The 16678-nt window shown below is 37.7% G+C and overlaps 1 protein-coding gene across 1 annotated transcript in view; it reads right to left on the reverse strand.

Annotated features, from left to right (window-relative positions):
- Positions 1–16678, reverse strand: part of LOC139946117 (spliceosome-associated protein CWC27 homolog) — a 37495-nt gene that overhangs the window by 13122 nt on the left and 7695 nt on the right. Inside the window, exons 7-9 of the mRNA XM_071943732.1 lie at positions 15811–15999; positions 12667–12803; positions 11662–11765 (exon numbers count right to left, since the gene is read on the reverse strand). Coding sequence (XP_071799833.1) covers positions 11662–11765; positions 12667–12803; positions 15811–15999 — 430 coding nt within the window. The remainder of the gene's footprint in view (positions 1–11661; positions 11766–12666; positions 12804–15810; positions 16000–16678) is intronic.

Below are 16678 nucleotides of genomic sequence, written 5' to 3' on the forward strand. Positions count from 1 at the left end.
TAGTACTAATTAATAGGTTGTTTGTGTTTCAACTTTGCTAGAAAAGAGGGGGCATTAACTGTGGAACAGTCTAGGAGAGGTGACTTGTCTGCAGAACCCAATGAGTTAATACGAATAATGAATAGTTTCCTATTCAGACACTGATCCAGTGTATTACTTCCTCTGATGAACCAGACTACTGCAAACAACGGAAATGGAATGATGACGAATGTAATTCCAGATTACTTTGTGTATGTACTTATGGTTAACCAGGAGAGGAATCGGGGAAATCCATGGGACAACCAAGTAGCGGAAATGAAGTAACGAATGGCAGTCGGTAGTGTGTATTCAAAGTGGATGTCAATGGTAAACTCCTTCAATGACTTCTGACTTGATGATAGGTGTATGGCAGCATATTGCGCCACAGAGCACCTTGTAAACCATTACATGAAAAAGGAGAATGTCTCATAAATCAAACGTAGTCCCACATACCTTGAAGGAAAATACTGTATGTTGAAGCGCCTCGAGCGACACTGAGTGACGGATATACATGTACGCGCTATATAAGAAGCCACTGTTAACATTGCTTATAATATTGAGCCACAGCACCTTGTAAACCATTACATGGTGCTATGTAAATGGAGTAGGGCTTATAATTCAAACATAGTCCCATATACCTTGCAGGAAAATACTGTATGTTGAAGCGCCCTGAGCGACACTGAGTTACAGATATAAGCACTATAATTATAAGAAGCCACTATTATTACATGCCTGCTGCCAGTACACCCCAAAGTGAAGTAAAAGTGTAGAGCTAGACATGTACATTCTTCGAGTAACATGTAGCTCTATGCAATTTAGCTCAGGTGGTATGAACTCATTTTCCTCTTTTTCCAGAAGTTCACATTATTGACTTTTTATAACAGAATCAAATCACTTCAAAGTGAAATCCTTCCTCAAAATAGTTGTTACTATTGTCTTCTCTCCAAGTAAGTTTTTATAGTCATTAATTTGTGGAGTATTTACCGATCTATGACTTTACCTAAAAAAGTGACTGACCTGGGTTCCCCTCCATGTTGAGGTAAAAATGCCCTAAGTCAACATGCTTGTTATCTTAAATCTGCCCACAAAGCAGATGTGACATGGGTACCTCAACGATTTTAGAGGTCCAGCGCAAAAGAGGTTCCAGATGGTTAACGTTAAAATAACATCTCATCAAATTTATTTTGTCCTGCCACTTCAGTCCTGCCACTGAAGCCACATTTCCTTCCTCCGTGCTGAAAACAATCAAACATTAATGCTCAAAATCTTCAGTATGTGCTGAAACAGACATTTTTTCCCAGGGTCTAAATAAAAAAAATTAACCTCAAAGATAAAGAGAAAGGGGTTGGGGTGGGGATCAAGCAGCAGCTGGGATTCAAGCTTGAATACTACATGTATTCCCCTGGGGGTCCGAGGATGTAGTAAAGTTGCCTATGGGGAGACAGAATGGCTGGTACATGAGCTAGCAATCCTTTGCAATCATTCTTGTCATTCATTGGGGTTTATCACTGGGTTTATCACTGGGGGTCTAAGCTGTTAAATCCTATATTTAGAGGCATGCCTACTCATCAAACCTCACTCGGCATTAACCCTGATGCAGCAGTATACACACACTGGTATTTATGCGACGCAAGAGGGCGCTATTTCGATTTACTGAACAAGTTTGCATGACTAGTGCTATTTTTGTTATACATTTTTTTTATGAGCACCAACTCAAAAGGACGGACGGCCACCTCAAGGTGAGAGGCTACACTTAATTTTAGTATTTTAATACTAAAATGCGCTATATAAATGTAATCATTATTATCATTATCGTCATTATCGTCGTCGTCGTCGTCGTCGTCGTCGTCGTCGTCGTCGTCGTCATCATCATCATCATCATCATCATCATCATCATCATCATCATCATCATTATCATTATCATTATCATTATCATTATTATTATTATTATTATTATTATTATTATTATTATTATTATTTTATTATTACACTGAACTGATTTGGGCCATCCACCCAAATCAACATGCACAGAATCTACATAATATTTTAGTACAATTAGCAACTTACTTCAATACATTTGAACAGAGGGAAATCAACTTAACACCAATGAAGCTCCCAACTGGATTGTAGAAGGTGGTTCTCAAGAAAATTACCCATGAGATTTCTAACCATGGCAAAACATAACAACACACCTTGCCTTAAAGCCATTGGACACTTTCGGTAAACAGTATTGTCCAAAGGCCCACACTTCGTGTATCACAACTTATATATAAAATAACAACCTGTGAAAATTTCGGCTCAATCGGTCATCGGAGTCGGGAGAAAATAACGGGAAAACCCCACCCTTATTTCCGCACGTATCGCCGTGTCATGACATGGGTTTAAAATAAATCTGTAATTCTCGATAACGAGAATTGATAATTGTTTTAATGTTTTCTCAAAAATGAAAGCATTTCATGGAATAATATTTCAAGAGAAGTCTTTCACCATTACCTTCTGTAAACCCTGTAAAATTATTTGTAAATCTGTGATTTTTTTTTTTTTTTTTTTCCTGTCCCGAAAGTGTATAATGGCTTTAAAGGCACTGTACAAAGTAAGGGTAAGTCCACACAAGTAGCTAACTTCGCTGCTAACTTCGCTGCTAACTTCGCTAATACCTTTTGGAGGTTGCAGTATAAAGTTAGCAGCGAAGTACGCTGCAGTGGTGAAGTTAACTCAAAAAGTTAGCAGCGAAAATTTCCGCTGCTAACTCAGCTTGAACATCCCCTAATAATCATCTTCACTGGTACTTTAATAGCCGGTTCCCTTGGACAAGTGCCTTAATAGGTAATGCTGTCTGTCAATGGAAGGAACACACCATTAATTATTTCAGTAGCGCGTGTGAGTTTGATGTAATTAGGGTTAATTTCCCTGACAGTCATGTCAGTCAAGCATGGGTTGACTACAAGACATGGTGCAACCCCCTTCTTGCAAGAGGGTGCTACTTGGTGAATACTTCTTATGAGTGATGAAGACTTTTAACTTAACATCCAGGGCCTAAGGCTCCGGGGGAGCTGGACGTATTTTTTTCTGAAGTAATGTCCCACTTTACTGCAAGGGCATGGGATGCTGTGAGAAAGTAAAGACATTTAGGTTCCATTAGAAATATCCCAGCAAAAAACAACAATTCAGAAGTCCGGGGAAACAACCAAAGCTAAAGTAAGTTATCAAAACTGCAGTCCAAAATCAGAGTTGAGCTCAAATTGAGTTGTTTCGACACAATTTGTAGGGAAACAGCCACAAATATATGCCCTTTATAAAAATACATTTGGGTGCATGTTTTTTTCCTGTACTTATATGCATGCCCCCCCCTCTTTTGAATACCATAACCAGCTTCATGCAAGATAAAACATCACATCCTCACACTACAATACTCAAGATAAGACGGATACTAAGATGTTAAATTTGCATCGGGAATAAAGAATATTAATTTTAGTTTATTACCCATACACCGATGTGTGTTAGCACTGTATACTCAGTACTTTCCTGAATCCTGTGAAAAAATATCACAGGCATGTTACTCGGGTGGGATTCGAACCCACGACCCTTGCAATTCTAGAGCAGTGTCTTACCAGCTAGACTACCGAGGTTGCCCGGTAGCTAGAGGCAGTTCGAATCCTATGTTTTGGCAGGGGGTACCGCAACGATATAAGATATGTTAAAATTGCATCGGGAATACAGATACTAAAAATACTAAAAAACTTAAAAGTAAGTTCTTTTCAATGCCACAATAAGAACATAACAATATTGTAAGAATGTGTATTTGGTTTGCGGTAACACCATGTGTGTATCTACTTGCCAGGTAGAGTTTGTTCTTAGAAAACTGTCTAGCTTTATTCTACTATCGCACAGTAGATGTTCGGGAGTTCGGGAGACTTCTCAGTTCAGAAAATAACTGTCCTGCTTTTTAACTGTATTACCCGGGTGGATGGTATAGAAAATAGGCTGGGACTACTACTTTAGCTTATAGGATCGTTATTAACTGTACTACCGCGGAGTTAGTTCTTAAATTAGTCTCAACGTTTCGACTAGCTTGCTCTGGTCATCGTCAGGAGAAAGCAGGACAGTTCTTTTCAGAACTGAGAAGTCCCCCGAACATCTACTCCGCGGTAGTAGAATAAAGCAAGATAGTTCTCTAAGAACAAACTCTACCTGGCAAGTAGATACACACATGATGTTACCGCAAACCAAATATACATTGATACTTCACCATGCAATGCCTGAAATCCTATATAATACTGTAAGACTTGCTGATTTCAATTACCGACAGATGAACGGTGAGTTCATCTGCCCAAAACAAGCTGCATTTAAGAGTTTTGGTACCTTTTGTAGATCAAGTTTTAGGCCATGACATGAATCCCTACTCACTGTAAATGAAGATGTATGTAATATTATTTACCTGTAGAAGTTTCATCTTCAACAGTCAAAAAGTTTTAAGAACACAAGTGGAAATAACAGAGCATTGTTTTCAGAGTCGCAAAGTATATCTTTTGAACATGCTAAATTAATTTTCGTAACAATTTCACAACAGTTTTGTGAGTGAAATGTTTTACTCCTTTCTCAAAAACTACAGCAAGTAATATTGGAAATCACAGAGCAATGTTTCGCATATATCTGTTGCATGCTATATTGTTTTTCGTAACAATTTCAAAACAATTTTTGTGTGTGAAATGTTTTACTCATTTCTCAAAACTTACAGCAAGTAATATTTGAGGGGAAGCTTTCTACTATCAATATCTTCAAACTGTGTAAGTGTAATCTAAATCAGTGTCGAAGTTTGTGTTTTGTGTCAAACAAAAAATACCAATACTTTTTTATATGACTGATTTACAACTGGTTCAAAATTCATGGAGTCACATGGCTACTTATTTTAAAAGGCCAAGTCTACTAGACTACTGATCCCAATCCAAGCATCACTAACTATTTGCTTCATTGATATTGTCATCAATATATAGGTTATTATTGTCATGATCATTTTCAGCAAAGTCATTATACCACCAGCTACCCACGTTTCCTATATCCATGGTGGACAGTTCAAAAGTGATTTTTGATTGTATATCAATAGCAGACATCTTTTACAAAGGCTTTCAACAACAATTTCATAGCCTGGGATTGCCTTTACCGGACATCTTAATTCACTTTGTGACCACAGACTGAAACCTTTCAGGTTACCCCAGGATAAACTCTAAAGGGCTAAACATTAATGAATGTTATTTAAGGAGGCAACAGTTAGAACAAAAAGCAAACAAAATAAGCAATTTTCACCCCACTGCTTCTGTTACGAAAAATGTATCACCTTTTTTGCTGATACACAGATAAATTTTCCCATACGAAAAAAAGAAAAAAAGTCAAGATAACACCATAAAGAATGCTCCAGAGTTTGAATTTTAAAACCAAGATAAACACCAAGAAGAAAACAAAAATTAAAAAGACCTTGTTCCAATTCTTCGTCTTCGACCAAACTTCAAAAACGTGGGTCTAGAATGCTCAACATTTTTGAAAAATCCAGGGATTAAGCCCTTACTTATACGGACACATTTTCTGATTTTTGTAAAAGTATAAAAAATAATTCATGCTCAGCTGTTTGCAATATTGACAATTGATATAAACACTTCTCACTCAGCATCTATTCCTGTGAGATCAATGGCCCATGAGAAAGAAGCACAAACATAGGAAAGACCTTATTTGTTCCCGTGTGCATTTTTCCACATCTCCGCTGACGCGAGTCTGTTATCTTGTTAATTATGTTGCTATGCTCAAAGGACTCTGACTTTAAATGCACTTCCTGCTTTTGCCTTAACAATCTGCATGCAAAGAGCTGTAGAGACTTGGGTTCTATTTTAACCAGTAGACTTACTGGAGCCTGTATCGAACTGAATATCTCTATCAATACCACAAGATCTTTTTGCACGAATGACAGTTTTAAAATGATGTTTCCTTTATTATTTTGTTTGTTGAAGAGCTTTCCTGACTGCAACAAATGGTCTTGATTCTTTACAAATACGATCTGGGCAAAATTCCATAAAGCCTGTATACACAAAAAATTGCTGAGCACAACCAACTTTTGCTAAGCAAAAGTAGGTTACCAGCCACAAGACCATACAGTTACCATTGCTGAACTGGTACCCTGATCATTTCTTACTGAGCCAAGAAATTTAGCTCAGAAAAAGTTATCTACTAACCAGCTTTATGAAATTGGGCACAGATCACGAATAGGACGCCCTATTTTCTATACGCCCTATTTCCTATACTTCATGGAGGCAACTAAGGCGATTGCCTCAATGACCCCAGGTCATTGCCTTGGTGCCCTTAAAATGCCCCAGTAGAAATCAAAAATTTCCTCATAGTGTGCCCTTTACCAAGGAGAAAATGCCTTGGTGCCCTTGCCCTTTTAAAAAACAGAGCATACAGCACTGGGAAGCCTAATTTTTCCATCATTTTTAGAGCACCAAAATCTGAAGAAAAAAATACGTTCTTGCTGATGAAAGACAGATATCCTTATAATTTGCCGATTGTTTTATACTACAGACAACATCACCAAAAACTGATTCTAATCATATATGATAGGTTGGAAGAGCAATTAAAGTGATACAATGCAGCCAGCTTGGGCTAACACTGAGCAGACAAAAATCTTTAACCTTCTTCAACTTCCAACATGTACATGTATGTTTTGTATCCAGTCGAATCAAGTCTCTTTCAGGTCTGGACTCTGCCCCTGGTCTTGGCCTTGGTGCCCCATCGAAAGTTTCCAATTGACTTTATAATTTCCCAATGAAAGTGCCCTTTGAAAAAAGAAAATTACCTTGCCCTCTCTAAGATGAAATGCCAGGCCTGCTCTTTGAATAAATATTATTGTTGAAGAGACAAGCAATTTGAAAGGAGTGAATAATTTGAATCCTGAAGCTAAACAATATGAAAACCTACAAAAACACCTTTCCAGCTTTAACAAACTCTGCAGTACTGCTCTATTTTTCCTACAAACAAAGTGTGCTTCTTTGCGCATAAGTGATGAAAGAGGGTAAAGTATTCAAGTAGGCCTACCCCTGCAGATTCTTGATGTATTACAAACATTAACACCCGCTGCTAAAATATAGGATTTAAACTGCCTCTAGGTACCGAGCAATCTTGGTAGTCTAGTTGGTAAGACACTGCTCTAGAATGGTTGTGGGTTCGAATCCCACCCGAATAGTATGCCTTTTTTTCACAGAGCTCAGGCAAGTACACAGTATAGAGTGCTAACACACATCATCGTACATGGGTAAAACAAAAAATAAGGTGTTATAAACAAAAAAGACTGGCTGTTTTAAGTATCTTAGGAGGCTGTTCAATCCAAGTTTATCGGAGGGTCCGATAAAAAAATGGATTATCTAACTACGCCGCAAACACGTACATGTACAAATGTAGACAAACTCTTATAGAATGCATATGGTTGGAAAGATGTTTTAAAAGTGGAATACAATGATCCACACAAGTTTGCCTCGAAATTGTGTGGTTTTCCTTTTACAGTGCGAACTAACACGGTCGGCCATTTATGGGAGTAAAAAATTTGACTCCCGTATAAATGGCCGACCGTGTAAGTCGACAAGGTAAAAGGAAAACGGTGCAATTTAGAGGCATGTTTGTGTGGATCATTGTATTCTACTTTTACAACATCTTTCTACCCATATCCATTTTATAACAAACGGTTTTAAACGCTTTTCAAAGACCAACGCCACCGATCCAAGGCAACGTGTTCTTGTAACTAACTAACAAACAATATCAAAAACAGCACATACTCTTTTTGCAAATTTTTATTTTTTATCTAAAACAGAAATCAGTTCGTGCTCGAAGCTGTTTTCCATCATAATTTGTTGGTGGATTTTTTTTTTTTTACAAATTAAACAACAACCTGGTTTACCTCTTTCATATCTTGACTGGAAACATATTTAGCATGAGAGTGATTCATCGATGTGATAAACAACATTGACAAGGTTCAATAACAAGAAACATGGCACAGAAATTACTTTCAAGTAAGAATAAAATGTTACATAAAACAGAGATATAGTAAAAAAAGGGGACGCTTGCACATGAATGATAAGAAAGTGGCACAGGATGTTCAAAATTTCTGTAAGAATATCCTAAAACTAAGTAAGTTATCAAAACTGCTGTTCAAATCAGAGTTTTGCAGAGAAGTTCACAAATTGAGTTGTTTCGACACAACTTGCAGGGAACTGACCACAAATAATACATCAAATATAGGCTTGGGTGACAAGTGGAAGTTAAAAGTTGACCAGTCGCGCCTCAAATAGTCACGACTCTCGACACTAGTCCCGACTAATTTTTAATTTCCCAAGATGCAGAGGCATATTGTTTGCCGCAGGCACAATACAGTAGAATTCAAGCTGAAAGGATTAAAGGATTGTGTCAATGATGTCCCATTGTAATTCGAAAGTAACTTATGTTGTCATGAATAGTCGTGAGCGACACAAATGGTTCACCTAGCAGGTAGTCGCAACTATTTTTGTAGTAGTCGTGGCGGCACGATTAACTGAGTATTTGACAAAAGTTAGTCGCGACTCGACTAAGCAATCAATAGTCGCGGCTTCCACACTAGTCGCCCAGGCTTAATCAAATGTGCCCTTGGCATGAACCTGCTCCTCCAAAACTTAATATTTTCTTGGCACAGGGGATTTACTTGCTTTACATGGAAACTGTATACAATTTCCCCATTGTACCAAGGAGTAAATCTGATCAATGCTATCCCAGCCAAATTCAACATGAAAAAAAAACATAATATCAATTTCAACTTCCTACTTTTCGTTCTGCTAACAAAAATAATAACAACATTATGACAGGCTTTGTGATAACTTGAGGTTTGACGCTAACTATGTATATTTGTACAATGTAAGTTGCTCATTTTGAAAAAAAGTACAAATTTTAAGTTTTAAATTTGAAAGTAGGTGGATGTGGGGTCTACTATATTAAGTTTGTTTAATGTCATGTTTGAAAAAGATTTTAATATTTCTTCCTTGTTTTCGCTTTCAAAGGCAAAACTCAAAACTAAGCTTACAATGAACAATTCTTCTTTATCGTGATATTGAGAACCATTAATAGTAAATAAAGCAGGTTCAAAATATTCGCCTACATGTAAACAAAAAACCAATGTTGGTCAATAATAAAATAGTGACAAAATAAATTATATATATCCTGAACCAGTGTTGTAGCTAAACCAATATTTTGTGGTGGGCTCTAAATCCAATTTAGTCCACCAAGAGCGAGCAGATCAACAAAATTATTCCTGTTTAGATATGGGGCCATCATTGCTGACGTGCAATCAGGGGGCAATCTGTGCTGAGCAGCACAGTGTATTTTGCTCAGAGTGCTGGGCGAACATTATAAGTTATCACACAAGCGCGAGCGGAGTACGGAAAAATATAGCGCTTCTGCGTCCCATATCCAACAAGGCCGAAGGCCGAGTTGGATATGGGACGCAGACGCGCTATATTTTCCGTATTTCCACGAGCGCGCGTGTGATAACGTATTTATCTTCAAGCAAACTTGGCGCGTGACATAGAACACACAAGACGCATGGTAGTGATATTAGCCGTGCAATATAGGTTTTTATCACCACTCCATTCTGCAAATCTGATTGGAGGTTTAGCGCGTACTTGAAGATAATGTTACTTCTAGGCAGGCCTGTCCCGCACCGCCCACAGTGGCTACAACACTGTCCCTAACCCATGTAACTCATGCACTAGAAAATGGACAGTCACTAGAAATTGGACAAAATTGCAAGTGGGTGTTTCAAGATCTGGATGTTTGTTAGCCGATCACCCATAAACAGGATTGAGTATTAATAGGTCATGACGATGCATAAAGCATGCATCATTAGGATCAGATGGCTTTGCATGGCATGTACAATGTAAGGTGTTAAAAGATGACAGTGTCAACAGTTCAGCGGCCAAAACCTAATAAATCCCACCGATGTCAATACTTACAAGTATTTATAGCAACAACGTATTACAACTCAGAAACTAGTTACCAAGGATCAAACACAGAAAAAAACAAGGAGCAAACGAATGACTGTGCACAAACATGTAACTACGTGTAGGAGAACAAGCTTTGTTTTAAAGCCATTGGACCCTTTCGGTAAACAGTTTTGTCCAAGTCCCACACTTCGTGTATCACAACTTCTATATCAAATAACAAACCTGTGAAAATGTGGTCTCAATCGGTCATCGGAGTGGGGAAAAAATAACGGGAAAACCCACCCTTGTATCCGCGCGTTTCGCCGTGTCATGGCATGTGTTTAAAATAAATCCGTAATTCTCGTTAACGAGAATTTATATTGTTTTACTGTTTTCTCAAAAAGTAAAGCGTTTCATGGAATAATATTTCAAGAGAAGTATTTCACCACTACCTTCTGTAAACCTTGTAAGTTATTTGTAAATATGTGAATTTTTTTTTTTTTTTTCTGTACCGAAAGCGTCCAATGGCTTTAAGTTAAAACCTAAAAGGAAGATTAAATTCATTTCCATCCTCTAGTTTTCAACATACATCAGGGAGTCAGGTTGGCGTCTTGGTGCTTGCCTTCCACCTCTGGGACCTCGGTTCGAATCCTAGCCGGAGTACCATGTGGATTGGATTTTTCAGCATTTAGGGACTTACCATCCTTACTCGCAGCTAAGAGTTGAATTTGCAAAGAACGCGGCTACAACGTGTTTGAGAAGCAGGCATGCCAGCCACATCAACCGAGTATGACCACGAAGCACAACCAGAGATCGAAAGCGTTTTATTTTTTTCCGAGGGAGGAAAACCGGATGGTCTGGAAAACCCTTTTGGCACAGCAGAGAACCAACACACAAGTCAACTCACATATGGCCCTGGCCGGGTATCGAGCCAGGGGCTCCTTGGTCAGAGGCGAGCGCTTTACGCAAAAGCCAACCATGCCCCCTCACGAATCCAGAAGAATCAAAGTAGTCACACCCTGAGTATCGAGCTCTACCACAAATAACGAGCTATTCTTTCATACTCAGGGTATTTTTTTTTTTTTTTTACACGTACACATTTATGAAATATGGTTGGAAATAAAAGCCTCCTTGGAAGGGCTGTTTTTCCGTACTTCACCTGCAGTTGATTTTACGAAACACTGGGATTAATCCTCGAGTTAGGACGAGTAACCCGTCCTAACTTAGGATGGGTTCAATGCGTCCTATGTATTTGGATACGGAACTTACTCGTTCTAAGTCCTAAGATTAAGCCTAAGTTAGGAAGAGTTTGGTGAAATCGATGACTGCACTTGTGTGATACTAATATAGACCGTATCGAATAACCCGTTTGTTGCATTGAAATTAGCTATCTTGTAGGGCAAATTGATGCGCGTCTAAACAAGTTCATCAATTAAGTGCCCAGCGTTCCCGGTTTGATTTCTACGGCACAAGCATGCACACACATCCATAAAAAAGACGCCATGTTGTAAGTTGTTTGAATGGTGTCCTCATATTCAATAGTCAGTTACTATTACACCATGCAATTCAGTTTACTTTCCATATGCAAACACAAGAAGTAGAGTTGATATAAGTTCTAGGGTTCACATCCTTTTCTAGCCATGACTGAAACACTAACCTGTTGCTCTCTGTTGTCACCGAGCACTTGGTTTTTCTTCATCTGTCTGAACTTTTTCTTCTGCTGACGAAACTCTGACAGCATGTCGTTGGTTTGCTCAGTACCTACAACAAAATAAGCACTACTTTATAAATAGTTCAATATTGCCTTCCCATGTACATGTGAATAAGAAAACATTCAGGGAAAATTATTCACTTTTAAACATACTTGCAATATCACTATTACATAAAAACCAATGAATAATTGGCTGGAAAAAAAAATATCATTTACTGTACTTGTTTGAATACTAATATTTTAAAATGATATTTGGGGTTGAACAAAGAATTGACTAGAGTGGGATTCGAACCAACGACCTCCGGATTAACATGCCGGAGGTCAATGGTTCGAATCCCACTTTAGTCAATTCTTTGTTCAACCCCAAAAATCATTTCAAAAATTTACCCAGTCAGTTTCCCTTGTGGTTGATATTAATATACTTATATTTTAGTGAGGGCAAAGAAATTATAAATTGGTGCAATGTTTGTTCGATAGGGGTTGTGTTTATCTGTTTCATTGAATCAATTTCTCAGATGCATATTCAATGTGATGAGTATATTTTTCTTGTAAACTTTGATGACACTGGCAAAAAGAGAATTGTAAACAAAAAGTATTAGCAATATTTCTTTCAAAGAGTAATGAGTGATGAGTTATGAGTAATATATATCATAATAATAGTTTCAATAATATGATACATTTATATGGCGCATAATGCAGAAGACTCTATGCGCAACACAAAACATAAAACAATGACAAAGAAAAAATATACTTTTATAAAATATATACTAAAAGCAGTTGTTACAAAAGAAGGATTCAAACAAATGAGTCTTTAAAAGTCCCTTGAAAATCTGACGAGAGACAGCTTGATGAGTATGAAGGGGAAAGTCGTTCCATATTGAAGGTGCAATGAAGTGGAAGGCTCTTTGAGTATTGAGTAACGAGTAACAAGTAACGAGTAACTCTACTGACCTTTTGATTTCTCCTCCTCTTCCTGGTCACTTCCTGTTGGTTTCTTAATCTCCTCATTACTCGGATCATCATTATTCCTCTTCTTCGACGCCCTTAATTCTTTCTTCAGTTGATCTGATTCTTTGCGTAACTCATCTCTGCACTTCAAAAAAAAACAAAAGCTAGATTTCCTTAGTCTTAGCAGTCATTTGCTAGATTAAAACCCCGTCCATACTTCCTACGAATGCAAATGCAATACAAATTTTGTCACTACAAAATAATTCGCAACGATTATTCGTATCAGTTGACTTGTGCTCAACTCATGTGAAACATTCGCTGCGAAAAAAAAGGCACGTGACATCAACTTCGCATTCGCAGAGAGTGTGAAACGGGCTTTAATCTAGATAATCTCAACATAGACTTAATCTATGGATTTGCAACTAGGCCTCATACCTTCCAAACTCACTAAATTTTTTGAATTCTTTATACCTCTTGGTTTTTCTCAACCCTGACAGGCAAAATAACTTCTCAATTAAACTGATTAAAGACTGTTCTAAAAGATAAATGATTTGATAAAACATGCACACATTGATGCATTCAAATAACAGACCTAATCTATGGATTTGCAACTAGGCCTCATACATACATACCTTCCACACTCAAACTAAATTTTGAGTTTGGATTTTTTAATTCTTTATACAACTTGGAGTTTCTAAAACCCAAAAGCAAAATAACTTCTCAATTGAACTGATTAAGGACTATTCTAAAAGATAAATGATTTGATAAAACATGCACACATTGATGCATTCAAATAATGCATCACATGTACTGATAAAATAACCAAAGCAAAATGTATACGATAATCTGTATTTTTAAGTAATAGTGGTGATAATACGAGTCTGATAATAATAATATTAATAAAATACCTTATAATATAATGCAGAACATGCCTAAAAAGGTGCCCAAAGCACTTCACACAAACAATAAAAGTAAATAGTTAAAAATGCACAATGCGAAAATAAAACTATACTAAAGAAATAAAAAACAAAAGCCAAAAATAGTTAATGGCCCGATGACTAGGGTCGAAAACCCTAGCAGCAGAGTCTTTCCTCGAAGGCTAGAAATAAATTGTTACTTAAAAAGTAAAGTAATAGGTAAAACACAAGCAATGACAAATAAAAATAATAATAACCCATTTTTATATAGTGCTTTTCACACCCGGAGGTCGTCCCAAAGCGCTTCACATTATTACCCCTGGTCACTGGGCCTTAATTCACTCCTTAAACCATCTCAGCTCCCTGGTGGGGAGTATACAGCCTTGTGCAACATTAATATGCGCTACTCGGCTAAATCAATCACAAGAACCAACTCTTCCCTCACAGGTACCCATTTACCCCTGGGTGGAGAGAAGCAATTATAGTTAAGTGTCTTGCTCAGATACACAAGTGTCACAACCGGGATTCGAACCCACACTCTGCTGAACAGAAGCACCAGAGCTTGAGTTTGGTGCTCTTATCCGCTCGGCCACGACATCCTGACAAAAGGATACTATGATCAGTGTATATCATAAATCACAGATTTGTTATTTTATGCATATGTTGGGATACACCACAACTAACAAACGTGTCCAGTACCTTTAACTCTTTTACTGATGGTTAAAGGTCAAGCATGATGATTGACAGAAGCCCCAAGAGCTAATCGATTAGAACTAACCATCAGCCCTTGACATGGCCTCGTCTTGACCACCCATGGGTGGATTACAGGAATTAAAAGACTAAATCAAAGACATGATGTGGCTAGTCTTTATGACTGGGATGGAAAACCCACAATGTAGTTAAAGCCCGGTTTGAACTTCCTGCTACTGCAAATGCGAATTTTGACGACTAACTCGCAACAATGTATATTTGGTTTGTGGTTACACCATGTGTATGTCTACTCTACTTGCCAGGTAGAGTTTGTTCTTTAGAGAACTGTCTACTATCGCGGAGTAGCTTTTTCAGATTTTTCGGGAGACTTCTCAGTTCTGAAAAACACTGTCCTGCTTTTTAACTACTACCTGGGCGGAAGGTAGAAAATAGGCTGGGACTACTACTTTAGCTTACAGGGTCTTTTTAACTGTACTACGGCAGAGTGAGTTCTGAATTGGTTTTAATTCAGAACAGTTGAACTGTGTTCAACTCCCGCGAAACATTCGCTGCAAGAACAGGCATGTGACGTCAAAATTCGTTTGAGCCAGGGGTATGAACCGGGCTTAACTCATCAGACACAAGAGATTAGGACCTCAACGACTCAGCCGCACAAGTCTCATCAGCTCAATTCGAAGTTCAAATTGTCTCTGTGGAGTGCTAAATTAAAGTCATACATTTTCATACTCTGGAAACTGAAACAGGAACAATAGGTTATGCACTGTTCAACTGAACAACAATAACAAGTTCAAATATATAGCATTATTACAATAACTGTATCAATGCGATAACATGTATGATAATGGCACTTTTGGAATAGATGTAAAATAGAACGTACATATGAAAGAATTAAACAGCAGAAGTGCAAGAGTGTGTATCATGTGATTTTTTGAAAACTTGAACAAAAAAAATTGTGTAGACCATGTGAACCTTGTTTACAATAAGTGAGACCCTGTACATTCGTTCAGAGTGTTCTGGCAGGCAAGATACTACACTGGTCCTATGGGAAAGTTGACATTTTGTGTCATAATTTCCATACAAAACCAAAAGTTATGAAGTAAAAGCTGGTCAAGTTTTGAGATGTGCCCCCTTTCATCATATCAAAAGTTGATAAGAATTAGACAGTGCAATCTCCATAAAATATAAAATTTGATGTTTTCTTCCATTAGGCTGTGTACAAATTGTGCCTGCAGGAAGTCCAGGCTCTGGGGCTCTTTTGTAAACATGTGATGTCACAGGTCACATCGTCTATAGGTGATGAGTTTCTGGTTCAATATAACAGACATGCAACTTTCTAATTGCAAACAAAAACAGGAAATGGCCGATCACACTTAACTTTTGTACAGTGTTTTCAGTTTTCTATGGCACTGTTTAAAAAAGAAAAGAAAAAGGAAATCAGCTGATCAGCTGAAAAGTTGCATGCCTGACATAGACATTGACCGCCGCTAGAAATTGACAGTTTTAATCCCAAAATTCTGACCTTCTTGTTTCTTTACTACTGGCGTCTTTTTCTTGTGGACTCTGGAATGGCTTTTCTAATGATTTCTTCATTAGTTTCTTGCGTATTGATTCCTTCATCTCAGCGTCAAATCTGATCTCCTCGGACTTCTCCTCAAGAATATCATCCTCTTCATCTGATGACGACGATGACGATGCAGTTTTACCTTTCCTAAGTAATAGTCAAAAAGTCCAGTGAATAATATGCTTGTGATTTTTTTCACAGAACTTGGGAAAGTACCGAGTTTACAGTGCTAACACACATCAGTGTAAATGGGTAAAACAAAATTAATTTTCTTTATCCCCCGATGCAAATTTCCATCTATTAAATCATTGTGGTACCAGCTGCTAAAATATAGGATTCAAACTGCCTATAGCTTGGCAGTCTCCATTGTCTAGTTGGTAAGACACTGCTCTAGAATGGCTAAGGGCGTGGGTTTGAAACACACCCGAGTAATATGCCTGTGATATTTTCAAAAGCATTTATTAAGCAAGAAGATACAATGTAGTTACCTAAGCATTCTTGATTAAAGGAACACGTTGCCTTGGATCGGACGAATTGGTCTTTGAAAAGCGTTTGTAACTGTTTTTTATAAAATGCATATGGGTAGAAAGATGTTGTAAAAGTAGAATACAATGATCCACACAAACATGCCTCTAAATTTCCTTTTACCATGTCGACTAACACGGTCGGCCATTTATGGGAGTCACATTTTTGACTACCTTGTTAGTTCGCGCAGTAAAAGGAAAACCACACAATTTCGAGGCAAACTTGTGTGGATAATTGTATTCTACTTTTAAAACATCTTTCCAACCATATGCATTTTATAAAAAACGGTTACAAACGCTCA

This window comes from Asterias amurensis, chromosome 13 (assembly GCF_032118995.1).
Source record: "Asterias amurensis chromosome 13, ASM3211899v1".
In the NCBI taxonomy this organism is placed as follows: domain Eukaryota; kingdom Metazoa; phylum Echinodermata; class Asteroidea; order Forcipulatida; family Asteriidae; genus Asterias; species Asterias amurensis.